The sequence below is a fragment of the Ammospiza nelsoni genome, chromosome 7, assembly GCF_027579445.1.
Source record: "Ammospiza nelsoni isolate bAmmNel1 chromosome 7, bAmmNel1.pri, whole genome shotgun sequence".
NCBI classification, from domain to species: Eukaryota; Metazoa; Chordata; class Aves; order Passeriformes; family Passerellidae; genus Ammospiza; species Ammospiza nelsoni.
This window is the reverse complement of record NC_080639.1, coordinates 9,952,938-9,975,892: the sequence shown is the minus strand read 5'-3', so window position 1 is coordinate 9,975,892 and position 22,955 is coordinate 9,952,938. Positions and strand designations below refer to the sequence as shown.

General features: G+C 41.2%; 1 protein-coding gene across 2 annotated transcripts in view; it reads right to left on the bottom strand.

The window, feature by feature from the left end:
* Nucleotides 1–15,934, bottom strand: part of GLS (glutaminase) — a 59,382-nt gene extending 43,448 nt beyond the window's left edge. Inside the window, exons 1-5 of one of the 2 annotated variants that reach the window (XM_059476430.1) lie at nt 15,507–15,934; nt 7,435–7,531; nt 6,832–6,953; nt 1,999–2,128; nt 1,188–1,267 (exon numbers count right to left, since the gene is read on the bottom strand). In XM_059476430.1, the coding sequence (XP_059332413.1) occupies nt 1,188–1,267; nt 1,999–2,128; nt 6,832–6,953; nt 7,435–7,531; nt 15,507–15,934 (857 nt within the window). The remainder of the gene's footprint in view (nt 1–1,187; nt 1,268–1,998; nt 2,129–6,831; nt 6,954–7,434; nt 7,532–15,506) is intronic. The other variant, XM_059476431.1, reaches the window with a different exon arrangement.
* Nucleotides 15,935–22,955: the final 7,021 nt, after the last annotated feature.

The window sequence follows — 22,955 nt, the reverse complement described above, 5'->3', positions numbered from 1 at the left end:
AACAATCATCAAATGGCCATATTTACATTTCCTTTAATAATGGCAAAGATATAGCACTTATTACCTGCTATCTTTTGGAAAGTTTACTTTCAGCATCTATGTCAGACTGCACCAAAGAGTGACTCATGCAAGCAGCATATGCCACATCTAGAGAGCAAAAGGCTTGCAGCAGTCACTTGTCTGATGGCAAAATCAGGAGTGGATTTGCTTCTGTTCTTTGCAGAAAACACTAGAAGGCTTCAGTGAAAATCACCATACCATTTTGGCATTATAAAAGCTAACATTACACAACATTAAGCATTACAAAAATTAACATTATAAGAACTTTCATTAGCACATAATATCCAAAACAAAGCAAAATGTCAATTTAAAGTATAAGGTTTTTTACTATTAATAGATTCTAATTCAGACACCTTAACAGGGAGATGAAAAAAATACTTCTGCTTACTTTTACAGCTCCTCCCCTGAGATTACAGAACATATGGCTAATTATAAGCAAACATATGGATCTCAACAGATCATGGCAAGATGAACTCCAAAATGAACTCCAAGCCACAGTCACCAGAAGCAAGTCTGATGCTCTCAGGAATGCCCCATTCACAAACAACACACCTAAAAATTGAAGTTTCCAGAACCTGCAGTAGGAGCACAGCAAACTGCAGGTCAGCAGAGCTGATGAGCACCTTGCATTGTGTACTCACAAAGGGAGACACAGAGCTCATGTTACTTCTCAGCTAGATGGTGCAAGGTATCCCTTTGCATCTAGGCTCCTAAGTGTCTCTGCTACTCTGAGTTACTGATACTGAGAAAAATAAAATCACTCTGACCAGATCTACAGACACCCTTACAGGGGAAAGCTTGATAAACCTGAAAAGCAAAATTGTATTCAGCTCTGTCCAGTTCCCACATCATCTTTTTCTTTTTAAAGAACATGAATCCGCATTTTTTCAGTAACACACAGATTATATAACAATGTTACAGTTAAAACATTAAAATGCAGAGAAGGAGCTAACACTTAAGTACATTGTGACCTACACAGAAAGCTATACAGCTTGATGCACAGGTACTGTTAGACAAAACTTTTCAACTTCCAAATATTATTGCTACAGAAGCATTGCCTCTATCTTTCCTTCAACTACTCCAAGAACAAAAAACAGAAGTTACAAAATGTAGAAGTTAAAATATACCTCTGTCCATCCACGGTGCAAAGTGACACCCCCCACAAATCGGGGCTGAACTTGGCCAGTTGTGGAATATAGTCAGCAACCTATCACAGTGTGAAATAGACACACATTACAATATCCAAAATACTTAACTCTACAATTATTAAAATAAATATCAAGGTTCAACTGATTTATTCTAGATACAAGGTACAACTGATTTATTCTATAAATTATCACTTGATATACCTAAAATTTCATTAGAAATTATTATATTCACTAGATCATTATCAAATAAAACATTTTTCTAAGTAAAATTTTCAGCATATTCAGAGAGGTATCTGTGTTCTGTATAACAGCATGTCCATCATTTTCAAGTAATATAAAATTTTCAGTTTGTAACACAGTCTGGGATTTTTCAACTAACATATGCAAAATAAGCATGAAAATAAATTTTATTTACTAACCAATGTGCAGTATTAACAATTATTTTCATCACACAATCCAGACAGATGTGCAGAGCTGTATAATTTTTCTATAGCCTAAGTGTAGTCTGATAAAGTACTCAACAGCTTTATAGTTTATGTAATATAAAGAAAGAATAATGGTCTTTTCATATTCCAACATCAAAATGCTACAAGATTCTTAGAGGCTGTGAACTTTATTTCTAACACAGTTTACACAGTGCAGGCATAACTGAATTTCAAAACTCTTTCATCAAGTTACCAGTTTAATTTTGCAAAAAATGTTAAGAAAAAACTGTCTACTTAACAAATTATGCATTTGGTTAATACTGAAAATCTACAGAAGTTTGAAGTTCAATTTACACAGAGATTACCTTTCCTCCAGATTGTTTTTTAGCACTTTCATATAGCTCATCAATATGGGAAGTAAACGACATAAAATCTGGAATGACAAACTTCCTTCTGAAAGCTTGAGTAAGCAACACAATATTACTCTGTACACACCTGCAAAAAGTTAAAAACATTTATTAGTACTTGGACAACGTAGCGTGAAAAAGCAATTACATGTAATTTAATTAGGACCTTCAGTCCCTTGAAGCTACATGCCTAAGAGGAGGAGTCTATATTACTTTTCCAATTTGCCACTCCATTTTTTAAAATTAGTTGTAATAGCTTTACTGCATGCATTTTTATTCCTTTCTACTTAAAGCTCTCTTCTGAAGTTTCAACTGCAAGGTATTACCAATCTGCCTTCAAGTAGCACCTCAGCTTGCAAAAGGGATCTAAAGCACCCAGTTCTTGGGATCAAATTATCTGAAGTTTATCTAACCCAGTCCTTGTCTAAAAAAGGTTCTAACAAATCAGACTTGGGAGGTTCAGGGTTGCTTTCTCTCACTCATTTCACCCTTTCACCACTAACTGAGGTGCAAACTCTGCCAACAGACCGAACTGGAATGTGATTCCACTCTTAATAAGGAAAAAGCCCTGTGGAAAAACTTGATAACATCTCCTGCACTAAGCAAAAGTTAATAGTGAGCCATACTGCAAGTTTCTTGTTTCAAATCCCCAGTACTCAAGGAATCTCTGTTGCCTTTTAGCCCAGAAAACACAGTTACACTATCGGCCACACCCTCTGAACGCCAGCCCATCTGGGACAGCGAAAAAACGATGAGGTAAAAAGGAAGAGACTTATCTAGGACAAACAGAAGGAAGGATGAAAACACAAACTGAGACATGCTCAAAGCGGTGTGGCTGTGGGTGAGAGAGGAGAGCAATTGGCAGCCATTATCAAGTCAGTTGAAATACGACCTGATAAAGGGCATTAACAGCCCTATCCAGGGCAAGGAGGACAAAGGCAGGTTTGACAGCAAACAAACAGTTAACACCTTCACACCGTGCCTTCTGGCACTGTTGACAGAAGCAGGCACATACTATTACCGCAGGGAAATGGAAAGTAAAGAACATCTAGGCACACGCTACGAATTATCTTCCCTTTGAATCCTCTCTCTTTTTCTAGGCCTTTAAACTCCTCCTACTTCGAGGACTTTATCTTAAATTGAACTGATATCCATTTCAAATGCTGATAAGCACTCCTCTCTGAAAGTGAAAGAGAAACTGAAGTTTCCGATGTACAGTCACCTTACAAACTGCTATCTGTAATACACCACTTTCTTAGCCTATGTGAAAACTGCAGTTGAGTTGGTTTTGTTGCAATCTGTCATTTTTTTCTGTATCTTGCAAAAACTGCTGTTTGCTTTTGCTTCTAATTACAGTCACCTAGTCCAGGTGCAAAACCCCTTTTCAAAAGTAATTAATAACACTGATGGCAGCTATGTGTGCAGAAGGACTAACAACACAACATGCACTAGGTTCAAACTTCAGATGCACTTCTACATTGTCTGTACTATCTGGGCAGCATTAAGCCCTCCTACAAGAAAAAACAAATATCTGAAGTTCACCCAAACCTTTTAGAACAATTCTATACAAAGTCTGGAAAACAAGAAGGCAGTGTGCACTGAAATACAGTTCTCTTAAGATGACATTATGTTTATGAAACAAGAAGGGCATTTATATAGTTAAAATTTACACCAAGCCCATGATGCTCACTTCAGCAGTTCAATCCTTTTAATGTAGGAATTAAAACTCACTACAGAAATGGCTGTGCTGGTGAAGGATATTTACTTATTGTTACCAATTTTTCCCAGGCTCTCCCAAGGTCATTGTCTGGGTATTTATCCTGGTACTCCTTAACCCAAACAAATCCTATGAATTCATAGACTAAATTAAATACAAGGGTTCAGGTTATCTAGATGGGCATGCAGAACAATAGGTGCACGGACAAAATAATAGAGTTCTTGGGTCTCCCTTTAACAGGACAGTAAACAGGATTGACAATTTTCAGGCAGGCAGGACATGAGCCAAGACAGCCTCTAAAATTCTGCAGCTGACATCTCCTCCCACCTAGGTAATTAACTAATTATGTTCCAGGTAACTCTCTGGAGATGGCTGGCCTCAGGCTCTGAAGAAGTGGAGCAATAGGAAGAGATCATAGGGAGGAATTTAAGTAAATAATTATACTGATAAATAAAGACCTTTCCACAGTCAAATACTGTGAACAACTTGGCCCTTATCTCTCACATAGTTTAGTGGCGATCAGAATAGGTACTCTAAAAAGTGCTACTTTACATTCTTCCATTTCAACAAACTTTAGAATCTCAGCCTGAAAAAACCCCCAGAGCTCTCTTGCCAAATCCCAATCCAAGTATTTCTTGCCCTGCTTTAAAAAATGTAATTTCAAACTATAAATTTTCCCAATACATTTTGGTTAGGAAGATTTGGCTACAAGTCTTATGATCAATATTAACTGTCAGTGACTTGTATAACCAACTTTGAAAGCAACAGTTTGAGGGTTTTGGAAATTGCATCTTCGTTCTTTAGCACAAAGTTAGGATCACTTTGTTTCCTTTACCACCTTGTTAGGTTTATCTATTATTTTTCAAGTTCTGACTCAGATTGCTTATTACTGCTTCCCTACATAAAGCAGCCCAAGTTTCATCTAACAACAGATGAATTTGTTGAGTACTACTATTATAACAGAGTACTATTATATTAAGTAGTACCAAAAAGGAAAAAAAGGAAAGAAAAAAATTTCTGATAGCAAGCTAAGCAGCATGTTGCACTGCTTTCATCAGCAGCCTGGTCTCACCCTGCAAGGACCACATTATGCTACACAAATGCAACATTAACAGCTAATTCATTAATTTATCAACACTCTCTCTGAAATGTGCAGTCTAGAAATCTTCATTTAATGAAATTCTGCAGATGAAAAATTAAAACTCCAAGTTGCTTTGCCTGTAATATGGAGATTCTTTCTAATGTGGAGAGTGCTGTAAAGCCAAAAAAACTTCAAAATAATGCAATTTTAGTTGAACTGCAGCCTAATGTTTAGAACCACTAAAAAGGCATACAGAATGACAGACAATACAGGTGCATGAGCTGGTGTATTTTACAGGTAATTTCTACTGGACTTGATTGATTTAGTCAAACTTATGCTACCACCACTCCAGATCACTTAATCTTGATACTTTATTTGATCTGGCAGCTTTGGATTCAAATTCAAGAGGAGAATTACACCCCTGACTTCTGTGTTTTGGGAACTGAAGCTTTCAAGTCCTGAGGTAAGTACAGCTGACTAGACACATTATTATATTTCACACCTTAAATACTCATAGAAGAAAATACAGGGACCCTGTGCAAGCCTCTTCACAATAAATGCAGTGTCCCTACAAGAAACAAGTAATTGAAGTTCAGGGGTTTTTAATTCACAAAAAAAAGTGACAAAGGAACCTTCTGCTACTGCAGAGAAAAACTTGCTATGTGAAACAAGATTCACATTCAAAACTCTTCCTACACAGGAAGCAACCATGTAAGCTTTCCACAAATCGTTATAATAATGACTACTGTCCTCACACAGAGGATCAAATCCCAGAGATGTGACACAGAACATAAGATAATCCTGCTAATTAGAAATAAATTCTTTTTCAAATGAAGAGCCCTTGCCTAAAACATAATTCACTTTACTGTGACAAATAAGCCTTTTAGTACAAATATAACAGATAACAGCAAATGCATTTCCTTTCCAATCCATCCATGCACCCAGGAAGGTTTCTGAATCTAACAATTTAGAGTTCTTACTCGGCTGACAATTAAAAAAATTAAGACCTGGTCTAGAACTTAACACAGGAGTAAAGTTAGTCCATGCAGGACCTTAACAAAGCAAGGTAAAGGTCCATCTGCTTAAGGAGTTGACTGGCTTTTTTGTTTCACATCCAGACATTAACTTTTTCTCAATCTATTTTTAAAAAAATTATATTTACATTTATGCTTACATAAGACATAGTATAGCATAAGCATATACTGTATATATTTTATATACCTATATGTACATAAAATGTATGTATTATATATATATATATGTGTGTACTTGGAAAATTGTATGTGCAAGAAAGTTTTAGGTATTATGATTTACCCTGCAAATGGAATAAAAATGCAGACAGAAAAATAGTCCAAAAATTTCATTTCAAAATTTAAGAGCCTCAACATTTCCAGTCTTTTGGCACACAAAAGCTGTAAAGCAGAGGAGCAAAGAAGGTGCTTGAAATGAGCAGAAGACAACGTGAACAGTGCTTATACTTTCAGCTGACTACAGACTTTGCTAAAAATAACCAAACAAAAGCATCACTAAAATACAGCTCACAGATCTTTTCCAAAACAGACCAATGTCAGCAATGCTAACCCCTCTCACCTCCACCTATCCTGAAATTTAACGTCACTGTTTTCCTCACACTCACTTTGAGAATTACATACATCCTTCTGAACATCTTGCCACACAGAAGCAGCATCCTGAACTTCTGATTAAAAACCGACAATACGGAGAGAGAGCAGTTTTATGTAATCATACTAAACACTTCATGCTGCATCAATTAATTTTGTTTGGCACCTGACCAGGAGCTGCAGTATGGGCTCAGACACACATGCAAACAACACTGACAATTTAAGCTCTTGTGGAGGTCACACAGCCTCTGTCTGCTGCATGAAATCTGAGAACAACTTTTATCGCTTTATATATCTCGTGTCTCTCCTTAAGACACCCTCAGTCACACACAGACAGCATTCATTCAGAATTACATAATTGACAGAAAGTTTACTTTTTAAAAAGGTCCTTGTCCAGCATAACACCATCTGAAGTAGTCTGAAGAGTCAGTCTCAGCATATCCATGCACTCTTTCAATCGAGGATCAGACGTACGTAATCCTGTAGATTTGAGTGCCTATTACAATAAAACAGCAATTAATAAGTGAAAAGATGTGTTATTACAATCAAGTTATCTACTGCTCAGCATTTAACACTGTAAGAGATCTGCCACTGCATCATCAACAGAGACATTGTGACACTTTACTGATTCTTTAGCAATTTCCTTTGGCCATTTTGGCTGCATTTTATGTCAAAACATTAATGTTATTTGAAATCCAGTGGTCCAACTAGATTTTACACAAGCACAAATACTACTGAGCTATGCCACAGGCACAGCTGCTTTCAAGCATACTCTTTTGCACATCAAAGAAGTGAATAATAACATGAATATACTCATTCTCTTACTTAACTACAGAAACATCACTGGGGGGAACAATACATTCCTTCTAGATAAACATGTACAACAGAAGTTCTTTCTTTGCATTCTTGCATTTAAAATATTAAAATAACCTTGCAGTAGTTAGCTTTCATACAGCACTTTGGAACAGTAAACTTACAGTTATGAATTTATGAACTGGTATTTTTTCTTGTCCTTCTGCAATAGTATAGAAAAGCAGATCTTCTAAGCTGGGAAGGAGACCTTGTTTTATTTTACTGGAAAACAGAAAAAAAAATCTATTATTTTAGTGCCTATTTTTTTATTTATACACATTTTTGCATTATCCTCAGGCAAATACATTTTCACTGCTACCACTAATTTCAAAGAACGTTTTCATCAGTGAACACAAAGCTTAGACTTCAAGTAGGAAAAAAATGGTAATATTACAAGCAGCATACATAGATTTTACAGCAGCAGACATTCTTAACTGCAACTCAATCATATTTTTACTGTCACACATTTACCACTAAGATTATATTTAGGTTTTCTTGGGAGCAGATTAATCACATATCCCTCTTTCTGATGTTACCAAGGATAGGTATGTCACTTGCAGAGGATAAATTATTTATAAGATTCCAGGACGTATATGCGTCATAATGAAGTTGTAGAGCATACCGACCCAACCGTTCTACAGGCAAGAGAAGGAGAGGATAAATGTGTAATGTTTTCTTCAAAACAATCCCATTTTCAGGACTCCGCAGAGGAGTCCTAAAGTCCTTATCCTTCTAGAAGCTTATGTAAGCCCCATCAGTTACCATGAGGCAAGCAAAGCCATCTGCAGCATAATGGAGCACCTGAAGCAGAAGGAGTGACTCTCATCACACCTACTTAGCTAAGTAAACCCAGTGTAGATGCACCTTTAATGGTCACTGTGCTTATCAGTGTAAACACACCCCTCTCTCAGGATCCCAGGTGTTACCTATTTCACTCTGATGTGCTTCCCTAGTCTGCAGGTTTTCATTACCTGCATCTCCATTTCATGTGAAATCTGAAGGAAACCTACCACACAAAGCACTCAGATTCCTTCTAAGACAGAAAGCTGTAGTACTGACAGCTTTCCCTTCCCTTTGAAGTTTACAGATTTAACCTGTAAAAAATATAAAAATATTTCTTGATATTGCAGAGCACCCTGCAGCAGGCAGGAGCCCAAGTCTTTACACTTGCCCAGTAAGCAGTGCCCACTGCACTTCCAGACTGAGGGGCAGTGACAGCAAAGGGATTCTGATTCTTTGGTCACCTGAAGTGCCCAGGTTTGTTTCCAGACAAAAAAGCCAATGTTCCAATGTTGGACAAACAAAAACACATCAAACCAAAAGAAATAAATATGTAGATAGTAACTAAATGTAGAGTATGCAGTATTACATTATTTTAACCAGCAGTTTTAAAGGTCTATCTTATAATCTATTAATACTGGCAATACTTTGTTACTATACAGCAATAGAGAAACCATTGCCTGAAACTAGAATGCTCAGTGGTAATTTATGTATTTTTATACATTTATGCATGTGTTTACAAAAAGTGGGTCCAAATTCTAGTCACTGAAGTTTTGAAGAGATTAGTAATTCTCTGAATAACAGAACACAGGGTTACAACTGCAAAAACAAAATGCTCCAGCTCAGCACAGACCCTAGGTAGGCCAAGGCAATCTTACTGGCTGACGTTTAATCCTTTCCTCTCCCAATACTTACACAAGTCAGATTTATGATTATTTTTAATAAAAATCTGATTGTACCCAAACACCCTTATAAATTTAAGACAACCTCTAGATTGCCCTTGCCTCCCTCCTTTCCTTGTAACTAGCTGTGAAAACCAGTAGTAAAAAATATCACCTCTCATTTTCCAATTTAAAACCCTGTATTACATACTAAGAACAGAAGACAGCTTTGTAAGCCAACAGAACTTTCCTTGTCTTACAGTCTAGAATTTTTTTTTTTAATTTAAATTATGCTGGCTGACTAATGCACAGACAGGCTGGCAATTCAACCAGGACAAACGCTTACAACTACCTTAAGCAAATTACTGAGCAGCCCTTTTGCTAAAGAAAATTCAGGTCTTCCAGGCAGCATGTTTCATTTTCAGTCCTTTGGGGATTGTATGTCCAGTCAAGCCAACAGAACCAGAACTACCAACACAGCAACGAAAGCTTTAGGACGTCTGCATCCTAATTCTGTAGGGAACTAATTCTAAAAGTTACGCTAAGCTACATCATCTACACCCCTACATATACATCATTTATACAAAGCATTCAACTGAGCTCCCCAAAATGCTGAGATTTCATGTTTTTAGCAGTGTCTCTGCTACACAAGTCATTTCTGGACTGCTTAAGTCTGGCAGAGGAAACTTTCCTATTTCACCCTGGCAAAACCAGCCAGCAAACACACTGAGAAATGTTAACTGATAACCTATTTAATTACACATTTCTGAGCAATTACTCAATTTTACAGCTGTTCCAAGTATGGAATTTCTATCTGGAAAGATGCAGAAAAGTACTTCAGCCATTTAACCAAGATTTTACCTGCCTCTTCACAAGATTTTAATCTATTTTAGAGACGTGCACCTTCCACAGCAGAAAACCTCTCAACATGGTTTTCATATCTTTCACATCTGCTGTTGTTCAATATTGGGTCACTCAGCCTAATTAAACAATGGAGCTGCACAGACGACCAAAGCAAAGAGGATGACATTCAATATATTTACAGAAAATTGCTCCTTGTCAAATAGTCCATCTTTTGGTAAAGTTTATCAGCTAAATAGGGGTGAAAAGGCTTGCTCTGCACTTTATCAGATCAGTGATGTCAGTAACTGATGTTTGCTTAACCTAAAAGATGTGTTTTGGCACTGTGAACACACTTAGCAAGATAATTCTGTTCCACACATGGCAAAAAGCTGTTTTTCAGGTCAGGGAACTTGCAATTTTCACAGTCAAATTAAGTGGAAATTCCAGTTTACCTGATTTCATGAATAATGACTTTTGGTTTTTCTTTACCTTCTTGAAAAAAAAAAAAGCACTAGACTATTGAACAACTAGAATTCTTTGGTAGTATACTAATCTGTGGACTACAATACAGGTGGACTGGTTTTTTAAATACAAAGAAAAGCCAACATAGGAATTCCAACCACAAGGACTCTGCAGTCCTTCTTTCAGATCTTCCTTTTGCATCAGTCCAATATCTACACCAGATTCTGAGAGGGGACTTCATTCTAACAAACGCTGAATTTCTAGGATAAAAACAATATTAAATTTCAAATAATGTGGAAGATTCTTACTCTGTACTTCAGGATAGAACTGCCAAAATGCAGAAGAGGATTTACAGAACAACAAATGATATACAGATATGATATTGCTAGTAATAGTTTCTGGCATTAGTAACAAATATGACACCAGTCATAAAAATGAGGTTACAATTACTGTCACAAACAATTGTCCCTCAGGGGCCATTGAAGATCTTCATCAGTGACACCGACAGTGGGATCAAATGAAGCCTCAGCAAGTTTACCAAAGACACCAAGCTGAGAGGTGCAGGTGACAAGCCTGAGGGATGGGCCAATATCCAGAGGGACCTGGATGCACTCAAGAAGCTTGTCCAGGTGCAAACCTCATGAAGCTCAGCAGGGTAAAGTGCAGGGTCCTACACCTGGGCCACGGTAACTCCTGCAATCAACACATCCCAGGGGAAGAACAGACCAAGAGCAGCCCTGCTGAGAAGGATCTGTGGGTGCTGGTGGAGAAGCTGGACACAACCCAGGCACAGGCACTGGAGCCAAACATGTCCAGGGCTGCATGCAGAGCAATGTGGACAGCAGGTCAAGGAGAGGATTTTCCCCTTTACTCCACCCTGCTAAGACCCCACACAGAGTACTACAGTCACCTCTGGGGCCCTAAGCACAGTAATGACATCAGCCCACTGGAGCAGGTCCAGAGGAAGCCACCAAGATGGCCAGAGGGATGAGCACGTCCCCCTAGGAAGTAAGGCTCAAGGAATCAGGGTTGCTCAGCCTGGAGAAGAGGAGGGTCCTGGGAGACCTCAGTGCAGCCTTTCAGTACCTAGAGTGAGTCTATAAGAGAGATGGGGACAGGCTTTTTAGCGGGGTCTGTCAGAACAGGATGAGGCATAATGGTTTTCCACTAAAAGAGGGCAGCTTTATATTAGATATATAATGAAGAAATTTTATGGTGAGAGTGGTGAAATGCTGGAACAGGCTGTCCAGACCTGGAAACAGGTCCCCATCCCAGAAACATTCAAGGTCAGATTGCATGAGCCTCTCAGCAGCCTGATCTGGCTGCTGAAGATGTCCCTGCTCATTGCAGAGGGGTTTGGACTAAGTGACCTTTAAATGGTCTCTACCAACCCAAACTATTCTGGGATTCTATGAAAGCTCCAAGTCACAGTCAGCAGCCACTCTACCTAAGACAGGCACTGTGAAGAAGTTGTCACCATACTACAGATGCTGTATATCTTGGTTGTATCTCCCAACACTTGTCAAGTGACTCAGTAACTGCTCTCTGTCCACTCCTACAGTGAGACATTGGTCCTGTAACAGAGGCGGGCAGCTATTTACCCAAGAGCTGCCATTGTTCAAGAGCAAACTACATATTTATAAACTTAGATCAAAGATAGACATGTTTAATAGCTAGAGTGTTTCTGGTAAAAAAAAAAAAAACTCTAGCTTCAAAACCTTGGCCTCTACAGAAGTCATGAAAGGTCTAATAAAAGTGCACTTCTGTTTCTCACATGGCTGAATATTGTATCCACACTCCATCAGAAGTATCAGCAAAATGAAACACTGCCTGGTTACTTGTTATTCTTCTCTTATCTGGTCTGTAAAAGCAAATTAATTTTTAAAAGTATCCCCAGAATTTATCCCTGCCCTTAAAAAGAGCACTACCATTCCCTTGTCATTAAAAACAAAACAAAACAAAACCACTTCGTTTAACTGTTTTGTGATATTCTATATACCACTGTCTAGCACTATTGCAATTTAGCTAAAAAAGTGACCAATTTAGCTTTCAAAAGTTAGGATCACTCACACTTTGCTTTCCCTCTCACCTTAATCAAGGCCTTTTTAATTTAGAAATAGCTTCTACTAAGATAAACTATTTCATCTCTTTACTGTCTAGTACAAAAGGAACTCTTATACTGAAAGTAAAAACAAATGAAGAACAGTTACATTGAAAGCAGAAGCAAAGGGTATTAAATATTATACACATCTGTAACTGAGGAGTGTCTTAGGCTACTGTGTTTAATAACTCAGGCATGAGCATAGATACTATTGTGTTTTAATCCACAATTCTTATTAATTAAATTTACCGGTCTGTGACCACTCTCGGTTTAAGCTCAATTATTTTTCCTGTCCAAAATACACTGTTTCAGTTGGATACACAGTGTGAAGGCTGTAGAGCAGGGATAAGGAGGTGGTGGAAGATGTTATGGAAAAAAATGCACCAGAGGATCTGGTTATGCAATGGGATACTTACTAGTTATTTCATCAGCCACAGACCTCATAATTTATCCTCACTATGAGGAATTGAACTGTTCTAAATTTCTGTGTAATCTTTGCAGAGAACATTTTAGGCTTTTACTTGCAACTCCTACTCTGTACACAAGGAGTGTTAGGAAAGCAAATAAACAGGAAAACCTTACTGCTGTCTTTTGACATCATGGGTTATTTCAGTATCCCAGAACCATGACCTTGTAATCAAATAGGAAAAAAAAGTCCCCCCACACTAACTAAAAAAGAAAAAGGCTACTGCCAGTTAGGTCCACAATCCACTTGTCAAACACCTCTCAAATGTTCAGACACTAAGGATGGCAAAGCACTGGAATCAGCAGGACACAGACTGCAGTGACTTAGCCCAGGTGTCAGTGCAGTTCAGACACCTGTCTTGTGAAGAACCTCACTTCTCTTCTCGAGCCTGCACTCTGTCTTGATATAGCAATGACTTCCACATGGAATGTACCATTGACAAATGCTTGAAGGAAGACTTTCACAGTTCTGCTTCAAGAAAAGTAAAAATGAAAGTATCTAGTAGCCTGACTGACGTGCCACCAGGAACTCCTGCACAACCTGAAATGAAAAGAAAGTTTCTAGCTTTTTCTGTGTTTGTAACTACATGCTAGATGTTTTATAGAATTTCTCCCTGTTCATTTTGCAGTAAGATTTAAAGAACAAACATCTGACTTTCAAATACATCCTTCTGTCAAAAGCCAAAAATTATTTAAATTGTTTAACTGGTTTGTGACTACATAGCTTTACCACACATGTTAGAAATGAAAGAATTTCCCTAATTGATGCTAGCTGTAGGAAGCTAATAACAGCTTGGTTTAAAATGTTACCTCCTCAATAAATCACCTCTGCAATATCCTCAAAAACCCATCACAGCTGGCACGCTGGTTTTTTCCAAAGTTTTTCATGTCTGTATTTCTGCTTGAAAACAGAAGTGCAGGCTTTATAAACCACACCTATTCAACTACAGAAGGATATTTTTTTTGTTCCAAAACATTATCTAGAGAGCTAATTCAAAGAGAAGACCTCATATTTGTTGAACAAGGGCATAAATTTAGAAATACTACCCGTTATGATTGTGTATTATATTGCAGGGTTACATAACCTGACAGGCATGCATTTTTTAAGGCATCTGACAGCAGAAGTAACTGGTGATGCCTTTTAAGCAGGCTGTACCCCACTGAACCAGGCTGAGTAGCTGATGCATCTGGAGGGAAAAAGCAGGAAAGAACAAGGTCACAGCCTCTCTCCCCACCTGTCATATTGAAGTTCATGCTAAAAAAAACCCCACAAACCACAGCTCAAAAGCAGAACTATTAACAAGCTAAGGGCTGAAGGCTTCCTGACTGGCTTTGTGGAATCTTCCCCAGACTTCCTCTTAGCATTAGACTAACAGAGACTTTGCTCAGTGTCAAAACAAGGTATTCCTTTCTCAGCCCTGTTTCTTCTGTCATTTGCTCTTTTCATCCAGGTAATAAGCATAGCAAAGCCTGGGAAAGCAGCTTGGGTTTGATTTTAATTATGCCACCCCATAATCAGAGCATAGGGTGCCTACAGAAATGCCATGGGGTACATTTCAAACATATACAACAAAGGAGAAGTCTTCATGGGGCTGGCAGTTAAGCGGTCAAACTTCTTGTAAAAGGTTTTCTGAGATTCTAAATGTACCCAGGTTCAACCAGCCAATGTACAGACTATCAAGACAGGGGATGCTAGGAAACGAATACTCAAGACTTGCATAATGCTGAAGACTAACAGAAAAGAACGCTCTATCAAACCATTATCCTCATTATTATACTCAACCTCTGGTATCCATTGCCAGGTGTAAAAACTGGAGCTGATACACCTGTCTCCCACGGGTTTTGGGTGGTTTTTCTTTTTAAGGAGTATTTCCGTTTCTGACTAAAGGAATATTAACTTCATAGAAATATACAGCCCTACCATTGTACTACCTGCACATACCTTTGTCTCTAAGGGACAAGCAAGGACCTTGGCACAGGCACACATCCTGCAGCACCTATAAACATCTGTACTCACCACAGACGGATCTGTGCCTGGCTGCACTAGATCACAGAATAGTTAAGGCTGGAAGGGCCCTCTGCAGATCACGCAGTTCCCAGTGCCCCTGCCAAGGCCGGGTCACCCTAGGGCAGGTTACACAGGGACGCACCCACGGAGAAGAAGACATTGCTGCAAAACCTCCGAGGCAGCACTACGCACCGTGCACACTGCCTCTAATAATTAATGCGAGATGACACAGCTTTAGCTCCTCTTGAAAAATATTTTTAGCCAAGTGGAAGCGCTACCGAAGCCACCCTACCACCTGTGCCGGGCCTCCCCAGGGACGGCACCCCCGCACACAGGCGGGAGGGATGGCCGGGGGTACCGGGGCACTGCCCGGGCCGCACGCCGCGGTGAGCGGAGCCCCGAGCGGCGCGCACGCCCCCGCCACGCGTGTGCGCCTGCCTGCCTCCCTCCCGCTCCGAGCCGCCGGCAGCGGGGCCCGCACCGCCCGGAGAACGGCCGGGATGGACCCGGCAGCCCCGGGGTCCCCGCACCTGCCGGGGAAGCGCCCGCCCGGCGCGGCCCGGCCCCTTCCGCAGGCACCACGCGTGCGAGGGGGAGGCGGCGCTCACATGGCGCCTCCGCATCATCCCCCGCGCCCGCCGCCCCCTCCACACTCACTTCTCCCCGCCGCCGCCTACGGCCATCTCCTTGCTGCCGCCGCCGTGGTTATTGTTGTGGCCGCTGTCGGCGGGGGGCTCGCCGGGAGTCGGCGACGGCGCCTGCGCCCCCTTCCCCGGCTCCTCCAAGGCTCCCTCGGAGCGGGTGCACAGACCTCGCGCTGCCGGCAGCGCCGCCGGGCCGAGGCGGGCGGCAGGCGGGCTAGCGCCGAGAGCGGCGAGCGGCGGCTGGAGGCGCCTGGTCCCGGCGGCGGGTGCCGGGGCCGGGGCCCCGCCGCCGGCCGCCCCCGGCGGGCCGAGCAGCAGCAGCTCCCGCAGCAGCGCCGAGCGCCACAGCCGCATCATCCTGCGCCACCGCGCCGACTGCCCGCCGCGCCGCCCGGCCGCGCCTCTCGCACCGCGCCGCGCCCGCCCTCTGCTGCGCGCCATTGGCCGAACCCAGTTAACTGTCAGGCTTGCGGCGCGACCATTGGTCAGTAAGGACGTCACTCAAGGCTGTTGCCACGCCCCCGGCGCGGGCCGAGTCTCCCGCGGGGCCGCTGGTGTCGCGCGCGGCCGGCGGGGCGGGAGCAGCAGCGCCCCAAGCGGGCGGACCCGGAGCGCTGAGGGCGGCCCCGGGGCGCCGCCTCCCTCCCTCATTCCTCTGCTCCCTCCTTCCTTCCCTCCCTTCCTCCTTCCCTCCCTCGCTCTGCGACGTGTAAAGGCGTTGGGAGCGGGCTGGGCTGCGGCGGTGTCGGGTTCAGGTTGCCATGGATATGGCCATTTTTTAAAACTGTATGTTTTTGATTACGAAGCGCACCGCCTCCGCCGTGCCGGCAGGAGCACAGAATACGCCGAGTTGGAAGGGACCCACGAGGATCATGGAATCCAGCTCCTGGCCCTGCACAGCACACCCCAAGACCCTCACCCTGTGCCTGAGAGCTTTGTCCGAACCCTTCTCGAACTCTTGCCCGGCTGTGACCACTTCCCCGGGGATGCCCGACCATCCTCGGGGTGAAACACATTCTAAAATCCAACCTAAAGCTCTGCTGACACAACTGCAGTGCTCAGCCCAGAGGAGAGAGAAGAATGCACAGAGACAGCATCCATCATCCACCAGACACCTTAGGAAAAGGCTCAGGGAACAGGAGCCCCTTGGAAATGCACTCAGAAGAAATGGTTGTTCCCACATTTTTGGGGTCAAACGCTTCCGGCAAGGAGCAGAGCTCCTAAGGGGTTTCCACGTACTTTCAATAAAAGGGTAACTGCATAGCTCATTGCCAAAACTTACTCTGGAGGCTGTAAGGCTTGGTCAAATGTCTCAGATTTTTTGGGTTTTGAGAAAAATAAATAAACCAAACACAAACCCACAAAAATCAACCACCTGGCTGCCTAGGTGAACTGGGTGCGGCCATTCTTCATGTTCACATTATCAAACATTTAATCAGAGTGTGGAAATTTTGCTGCTGCTCGCCTACAGGTCCCAGTTTGGGAGCAACTGACCCATGGTTGTGAAGTCCTAAAAGAAAAAATGTAGCAGAGAAAAGTAGCAGAAAATAACTGCAGGGCTTCAGCACAAGGTGTAAATGTCACTCTTTATATATACACTTAAGCTTCTGTCACAGCTGTCAGGATATGGCATTTTGGGAGTCACAGATTTTGCAGTTACTTGGTGAAACTTTGCTCACATCACCAACTGCTAAATTTGTCCTGGATGAGTACAAATCTATATTAGCAAATTTTATCCATTATGGGTAACAGTAGAAGACAAGATTTCCTATCATCCTACTTCCTCAGTAATGCCAACATGCAAACCAGATTTTTATTGTCCCTAGTCTTCTCAGTTTAGGAATCTTAATTTTCGGAGCAAAAATGTAAATACTTGTGGAGCTGGGAGTTTATTACTGCTAAATTTCCTTGTGAACAATTTCCCCATGCATTGAGGTTTATTTCATCTGCTATGTTTATTATGTTTGGCAGGGGTAGGGGCAGAAAAGCTGCAATTCTGAGTTAAAACGATCTTGCTGCACACTTTATTTGAAATGCTTTACTCTGAAGATACTGATATTTTGTTTTCCACCACCCTCCAGATTGAAAGTTTCAGCTGTTTAGGCATAGTAACTTCCTCTTACAGACCCCATAAAACAGAGAAGGTTCTGTTACCCATTTTTCATGCACTCTGAGATAACTACAAATAGACATGGAGAGTAGTCTTGCCTTGTGCTTCCACTTACCCGGCAGCACAAATACCCACAGGAATTCCCTATGCTAATAAATTGTCACAACAGCCATGAGGGCTTTTGGAGGAAGATATAAAGATAGCTGATAATCTATGCCTATAAAATGAGCCTCCACACACCAATGGTTTTGCTTCCCACTGATCAAGGAAACTTGAAATACCAGTGTGGGATGTGTAATCCTGTGCTGCAGTAACTTCACATACAAAAATGCAAAGTACCTGCATTTCTCACGTACTTATTACGTTACTTATTATATTTCCTGGAACTAATTTTGGATTTCCATTTGCTAAGTCCTTTTTGGCAAGCCAATACTGCCTCTTTTGTCCTGCTGCCCAATAATAATATTTCTCATTTTAAAAATTGTGTTACGTAAAATATTCTAAAGATAGAAGTCTCTCAAGCACCTTTTTCATTTCTTCTAGAGTCTGCTGTTCTAAGACCAGAGACTCTGAGTGCTGTCTCTTCCAGACTGTGCATTTGGTCACTAATTGAACACACAGTTCTGCAGACACTACAAGATTCAGAATTTTAGTGCCAAGGTGGTTTGTTAGTATGACAGTTGCACTCTTTTCTAAGCCAGCTGTTTGGCCACAACCTGGTGCAAAAACTTGTCTAATTCATCTCTTATACTGTAGGGGGAGAAGAAGTGGAAGAATGAAAAATGTAATGATCTGGATCTTTCCTTTCAGTGCTCTGGTTTCTGTTCAGAGAAGGTGGTAGGAAGGAAAAGAAAAGGCTACTACATTCAAAAAAATATTTGCCTCTCAAAACAGTACCCCACAATACTTGACCCTACAGGAACTCTTTAATTTTACTCACTTCCTTTTCTAAAAAAAAAATAAATTATTTTGTATACTATTGCCTTATTCCTGTATTTAACCTTTAGTATTGCCTTCACATTACTACATTAGTCATCTCCTACTGCAGGTACTCTTCATTAAAGCTTTTCTTACAACTCACTTAAAGAAATCGATCCTCGACTTCTCTCCCTGGAAATTCCCCTGTCTGTGTTTTTAGCTGGTGAGGGCAGAAAATGCAAGTTGCTCTGTGTGTGGGACTGCAGCTACACAGCTTGGGAACAATGCAAAATGATAAATATAGTTTCAGATCCAGAAAGTTCAAGGGCAATAGTGACTCATTCACTATTCTGAGAACTTTTGCTGCATAATTCAGGCCATCACTCCTTGCTCCTACTATGACTAAGCCTGAGACATTTCACCCACTGATTCTCTCCCCTCCTCCCACTGGCACAGGTATACCAGAGACTCTTAATCTGAAGACAGATTTTTTTTTCCCCCAATTTAAAATAAGCCATAAGAAATGTAGTAAAAACAAAAGCATCAAAACCACCACCATTTGCTTGGGAAAGCATTATACATTAAACTTGTTAAACTGACACTGATTTTTGTATTGATCCAGATGTTGGACTGGGCTTTCCCATATCCCTGTGAAACCCCCTTTAGACTTCTCCTTTGAACACAGTGATATTGCTTGTCTCTCTGGAAAGAGAAGACACGCCATCTGCTCTGCCATTCTGTGTTTCACACAGTATCCCAAGAGAAACAGAAAATTACAAAATGGTTTCCACACAGAGCAAAGAAATTTGAAATTAAAATTCCCCATAGCTTTTATTTTGAGTTGGTTACATAACCAGCAGTAACCATAAGCCAATTATTCTCTTTTTAATTCCCACAACTATATATGTTCTTTTGTAAGACAAAAATTATTTGAATTTAAGGCAACAAGGTTCTTCAGGAAAGAAAAAAGAGGATCATTTAAACAGGCATTCTTTTTAAAGTATTTCCCTTAAGCTGTATTGTAGCAAAATATTCCAAGTATAGCTCTCTAAAAATAATCCATATTTCAGAGGTTTTCCTTTCTAAAAGGGGCATAGCAGCATTAATCTCCTAGGAGAAAGGGCTCTGAAAAGCAGGTGCAAAGAGGTCTTCCCAGTTCAAGCACATACACTGATAACAGCTTTCAGGAAGGTTAAATCCTCCCATCAGATCAGCAGGGCAGATCTCAGATAAGCAGCAGAAATTAAGGATTATCTTGACTACGACATGAACTGTTTACTTTACTATTTTAAATTGTTATGTTGGCTCCATTTCATTTGTTGTGGGGTGATACTTTCCAAAAGTGAACTAAGGACCAGAGACAACTATTATCTATTCAAGTATTTCTACCCATTCTAGCAGCAGTTCCTAAGACTATTCTTTTATTTTGTGAGGCTAACTTGCTGCACCTGTGGGTAACATTTTTATATTGATTCAAGGGAAAAGTGCTCAGTCACAACAAACATTCCCCGTTGGATTGTACAGAGGATACAGAACAGTTTCCTCTGAGCCTGGAAGCATAAGTAGTAAATAGTTACTATTTAATCTAAGAAAATGAATGTTCAAATGTTTGGGCATCATAGCTCAAAAATCCAACAAGGAGGAAAACATTCAGAGGATTTATTTAACTGGAAAGAAATGGTTGAGGGAGTGACCTCAAGTGACAAGCAATAAAAATAAAATCAAAAATGCCCTCCCTGCATAGCGCATTGATGAGTCAATAGTTCAGTTCATATCACTCACATTCCAGGCAAACAGAGGCAGTGAGGAATTAATTCAAAGGGAAGAATATTTGGAGGATTTTCTGAGACTGACATGAAGAAAGACTACAAGGGCCTGGGACATTCCTAGCGTGGTTAGCAGACAGCATATGATGTGTTCTAGCATACCTAACAAGAGCAAGCAAATCACAGAAGAGAGTTATTGAGGATGACCTGCAAAGACTGGCACAATTTTTTCCCATTACTCTGTTGGTTAACCTGCTTCCTTTCATCTTGGTTGGTGAGACACCACCATTGTTCCTCATTCTCATTATCAGTCCTAGCGTTTTTCAGATGTAAAATTCTTTACAAATCAGAACACCTACCTTGAGCAGCTAACAGAAAAGCATTCCCTGCTGCATCCAGCACACTGCACGTTATTTGCACTACAATATACCTAAATCACAGTGCTACATACCCCATGCATTCCACTCACAGTCACATTTAATGCTTAATTCTGATAACATCTCAAACTGCAGTCTTGATATTAACACAGGCCAGGGAGCAGGAGCAAATTTGGATCTTCTGTTTGTACACCCAGTGCTCAAATATCACCTAGGTGATCTTGTGCAAGCAAAAAGAAACAAGTGACAACATCATCCACCTGCCCCATCATATGCCTGAGATGAGCATGCATGAGGGAGCTCAGGGCAGCCCATGGGCTCATGCCTTGCTGCTCTTCAGAGCAGACATGGAAAATTGGTGCCTGCATTTGGCAGAGGTCAGAGCACTTGGGCTGGCCCCAGCTGCCTTGTCATGTACAGAGCTCCACAGCACTGGGCAGTCACTGGCTGACTTAACACCTTAGTTATTAGGCCCCTAAAGGGCCTTCAGAAAAGATTGGGAGGGACTTTTGACAAGGGAACACAGAGCCAGGACAAGAGGAAGGGCTTCAAACTGACAGAGAACAAGTTTAGATCAGATATTGGGAAGAAATTCTTCATTTGTGAGCTGATGAGGCCCTGGCACAGGTTGCCCACAGAAGCTGTGGCTGCCACATCCCTGAAAGTGCTCATGGCCAGGTAGGATGGGCCTTGGACCAACCTGGTCTAGTGAAAGATCATCCTCTCCATGGAAGGGGTTTGGAATGAGGGGGTTTTAAGGTCCCTTCCAACCCAAATCCATTCCACGATCTGCACGTGCCACCTCAGCCCTAAAGTGATGGAGAAGACCGTGTGTGCTGCATCCTTCCCTTGTCCTAAGCTGGTTGCTTTCAGCTCTGAATTTCAGCACATTAAAAAGACCCTTGGAAAGATGCAAGCTTTCAATCCAAAGCATAGAAGTGCATCCAATTAAATAATCCCGTGAAGCAAAAGCCCTGGTTTTACTTTTTCACAAACACTTGTGGCCGTGTAGAAGCTTAAGCTGGACAAAACATCCAGTTTTAAGCAGAGAAACAAAATAAAACAAGGTAAAATGAAGCAAGCAAAACAAGCAGTCAGACTGTAATGGAAACTGTCTCATCATAAGTGGTAGTCAAAATAGTTTCAAAGTCTTCCACTTCCAGAAGGCTCCTCTGGAAGAAGAGGAGAAATCACTCTGATTGGATACAGAGTATAATGCCAGCATCAACACAATCCCACTGCCTCTGAAATGGCAAATTAATCAGCAACACCACATGCTTCTTTTCTGCCCTGATATTTTTGGCACCCTCTCATTTCTTTTGCTGCACTGAGGGAAGAGGAATGTACGCTTCAGGTGATTGAGTCCTCAGCCTTCCTTTGCAACTGCTGTGAGTTGCCAGTCTCCTCCCAAGCTGCAAGAGTGTTTCAGTCTCCTGTTTACTTAAAAACAAAAGGTCCCATAAAGACTAATGAGAAAACAGACAAGTTTTTTTAGTTCTTGAAGGATGTAACCTTGAAAGATTTCCCTCCTTCCCCCACATCTAAGTCTCTCTTTATAAACATGTAACTTTCTTAGCAAGGTGAAAGCAAGAAAGACCAACAGCAGTTCCAGTAGTACATGGTGTACCCTCATACTCCAAGGGTATTTAATGTTTATCCAAGGACTTTTGAACAGTTCCACAACAGTAGGCCAGGAAACTGAAGATCTGCAAACTGAATCCCAAGACTTAAAAGGCAGAGCAATCAAGACTTTAAAATAATCTGGATTAAGTACATGTTTTTGCTAGTAACTAGTCTACTGCTTAAACATGTGTATGCTCATCCTAAATTCCAAGAAGAAAAACATTCAAAAATTTTGTATGGTATTTTTGGTGCACTTGAAACACTTGTGGAAGCCAAAGATTTGTGCTTCAGTAACATTAACTGCTGTCACAGAACTTCTTCACATCATGTTTAACTGCTCCATAATGCTCCATCTTCTCAGACAGGGCTTGAAACAACTCTCAGAAGTCAGGAGCTGATGGGAAATCATACAAGACAAGAAACTCTACCTTTTAAATAGTATTTTTAGCCCTCAGCATACTTTTCATAGCAGTATTAGACCAAATTATTTGGGCTTTTACCTCAACTGACTGGGTTGTGATGTGGAAATTGGTGTGTTTCTAACATGACATGAACGCTGGTGGCAACATCACTCATTCCCATGCAAGTGCCATGGCTTGTCACTCCCCCACAGCTGTCCTGAGACAGCTATTGAACTACAAAACAGAAGTGAAACAAGCTGCCTTACA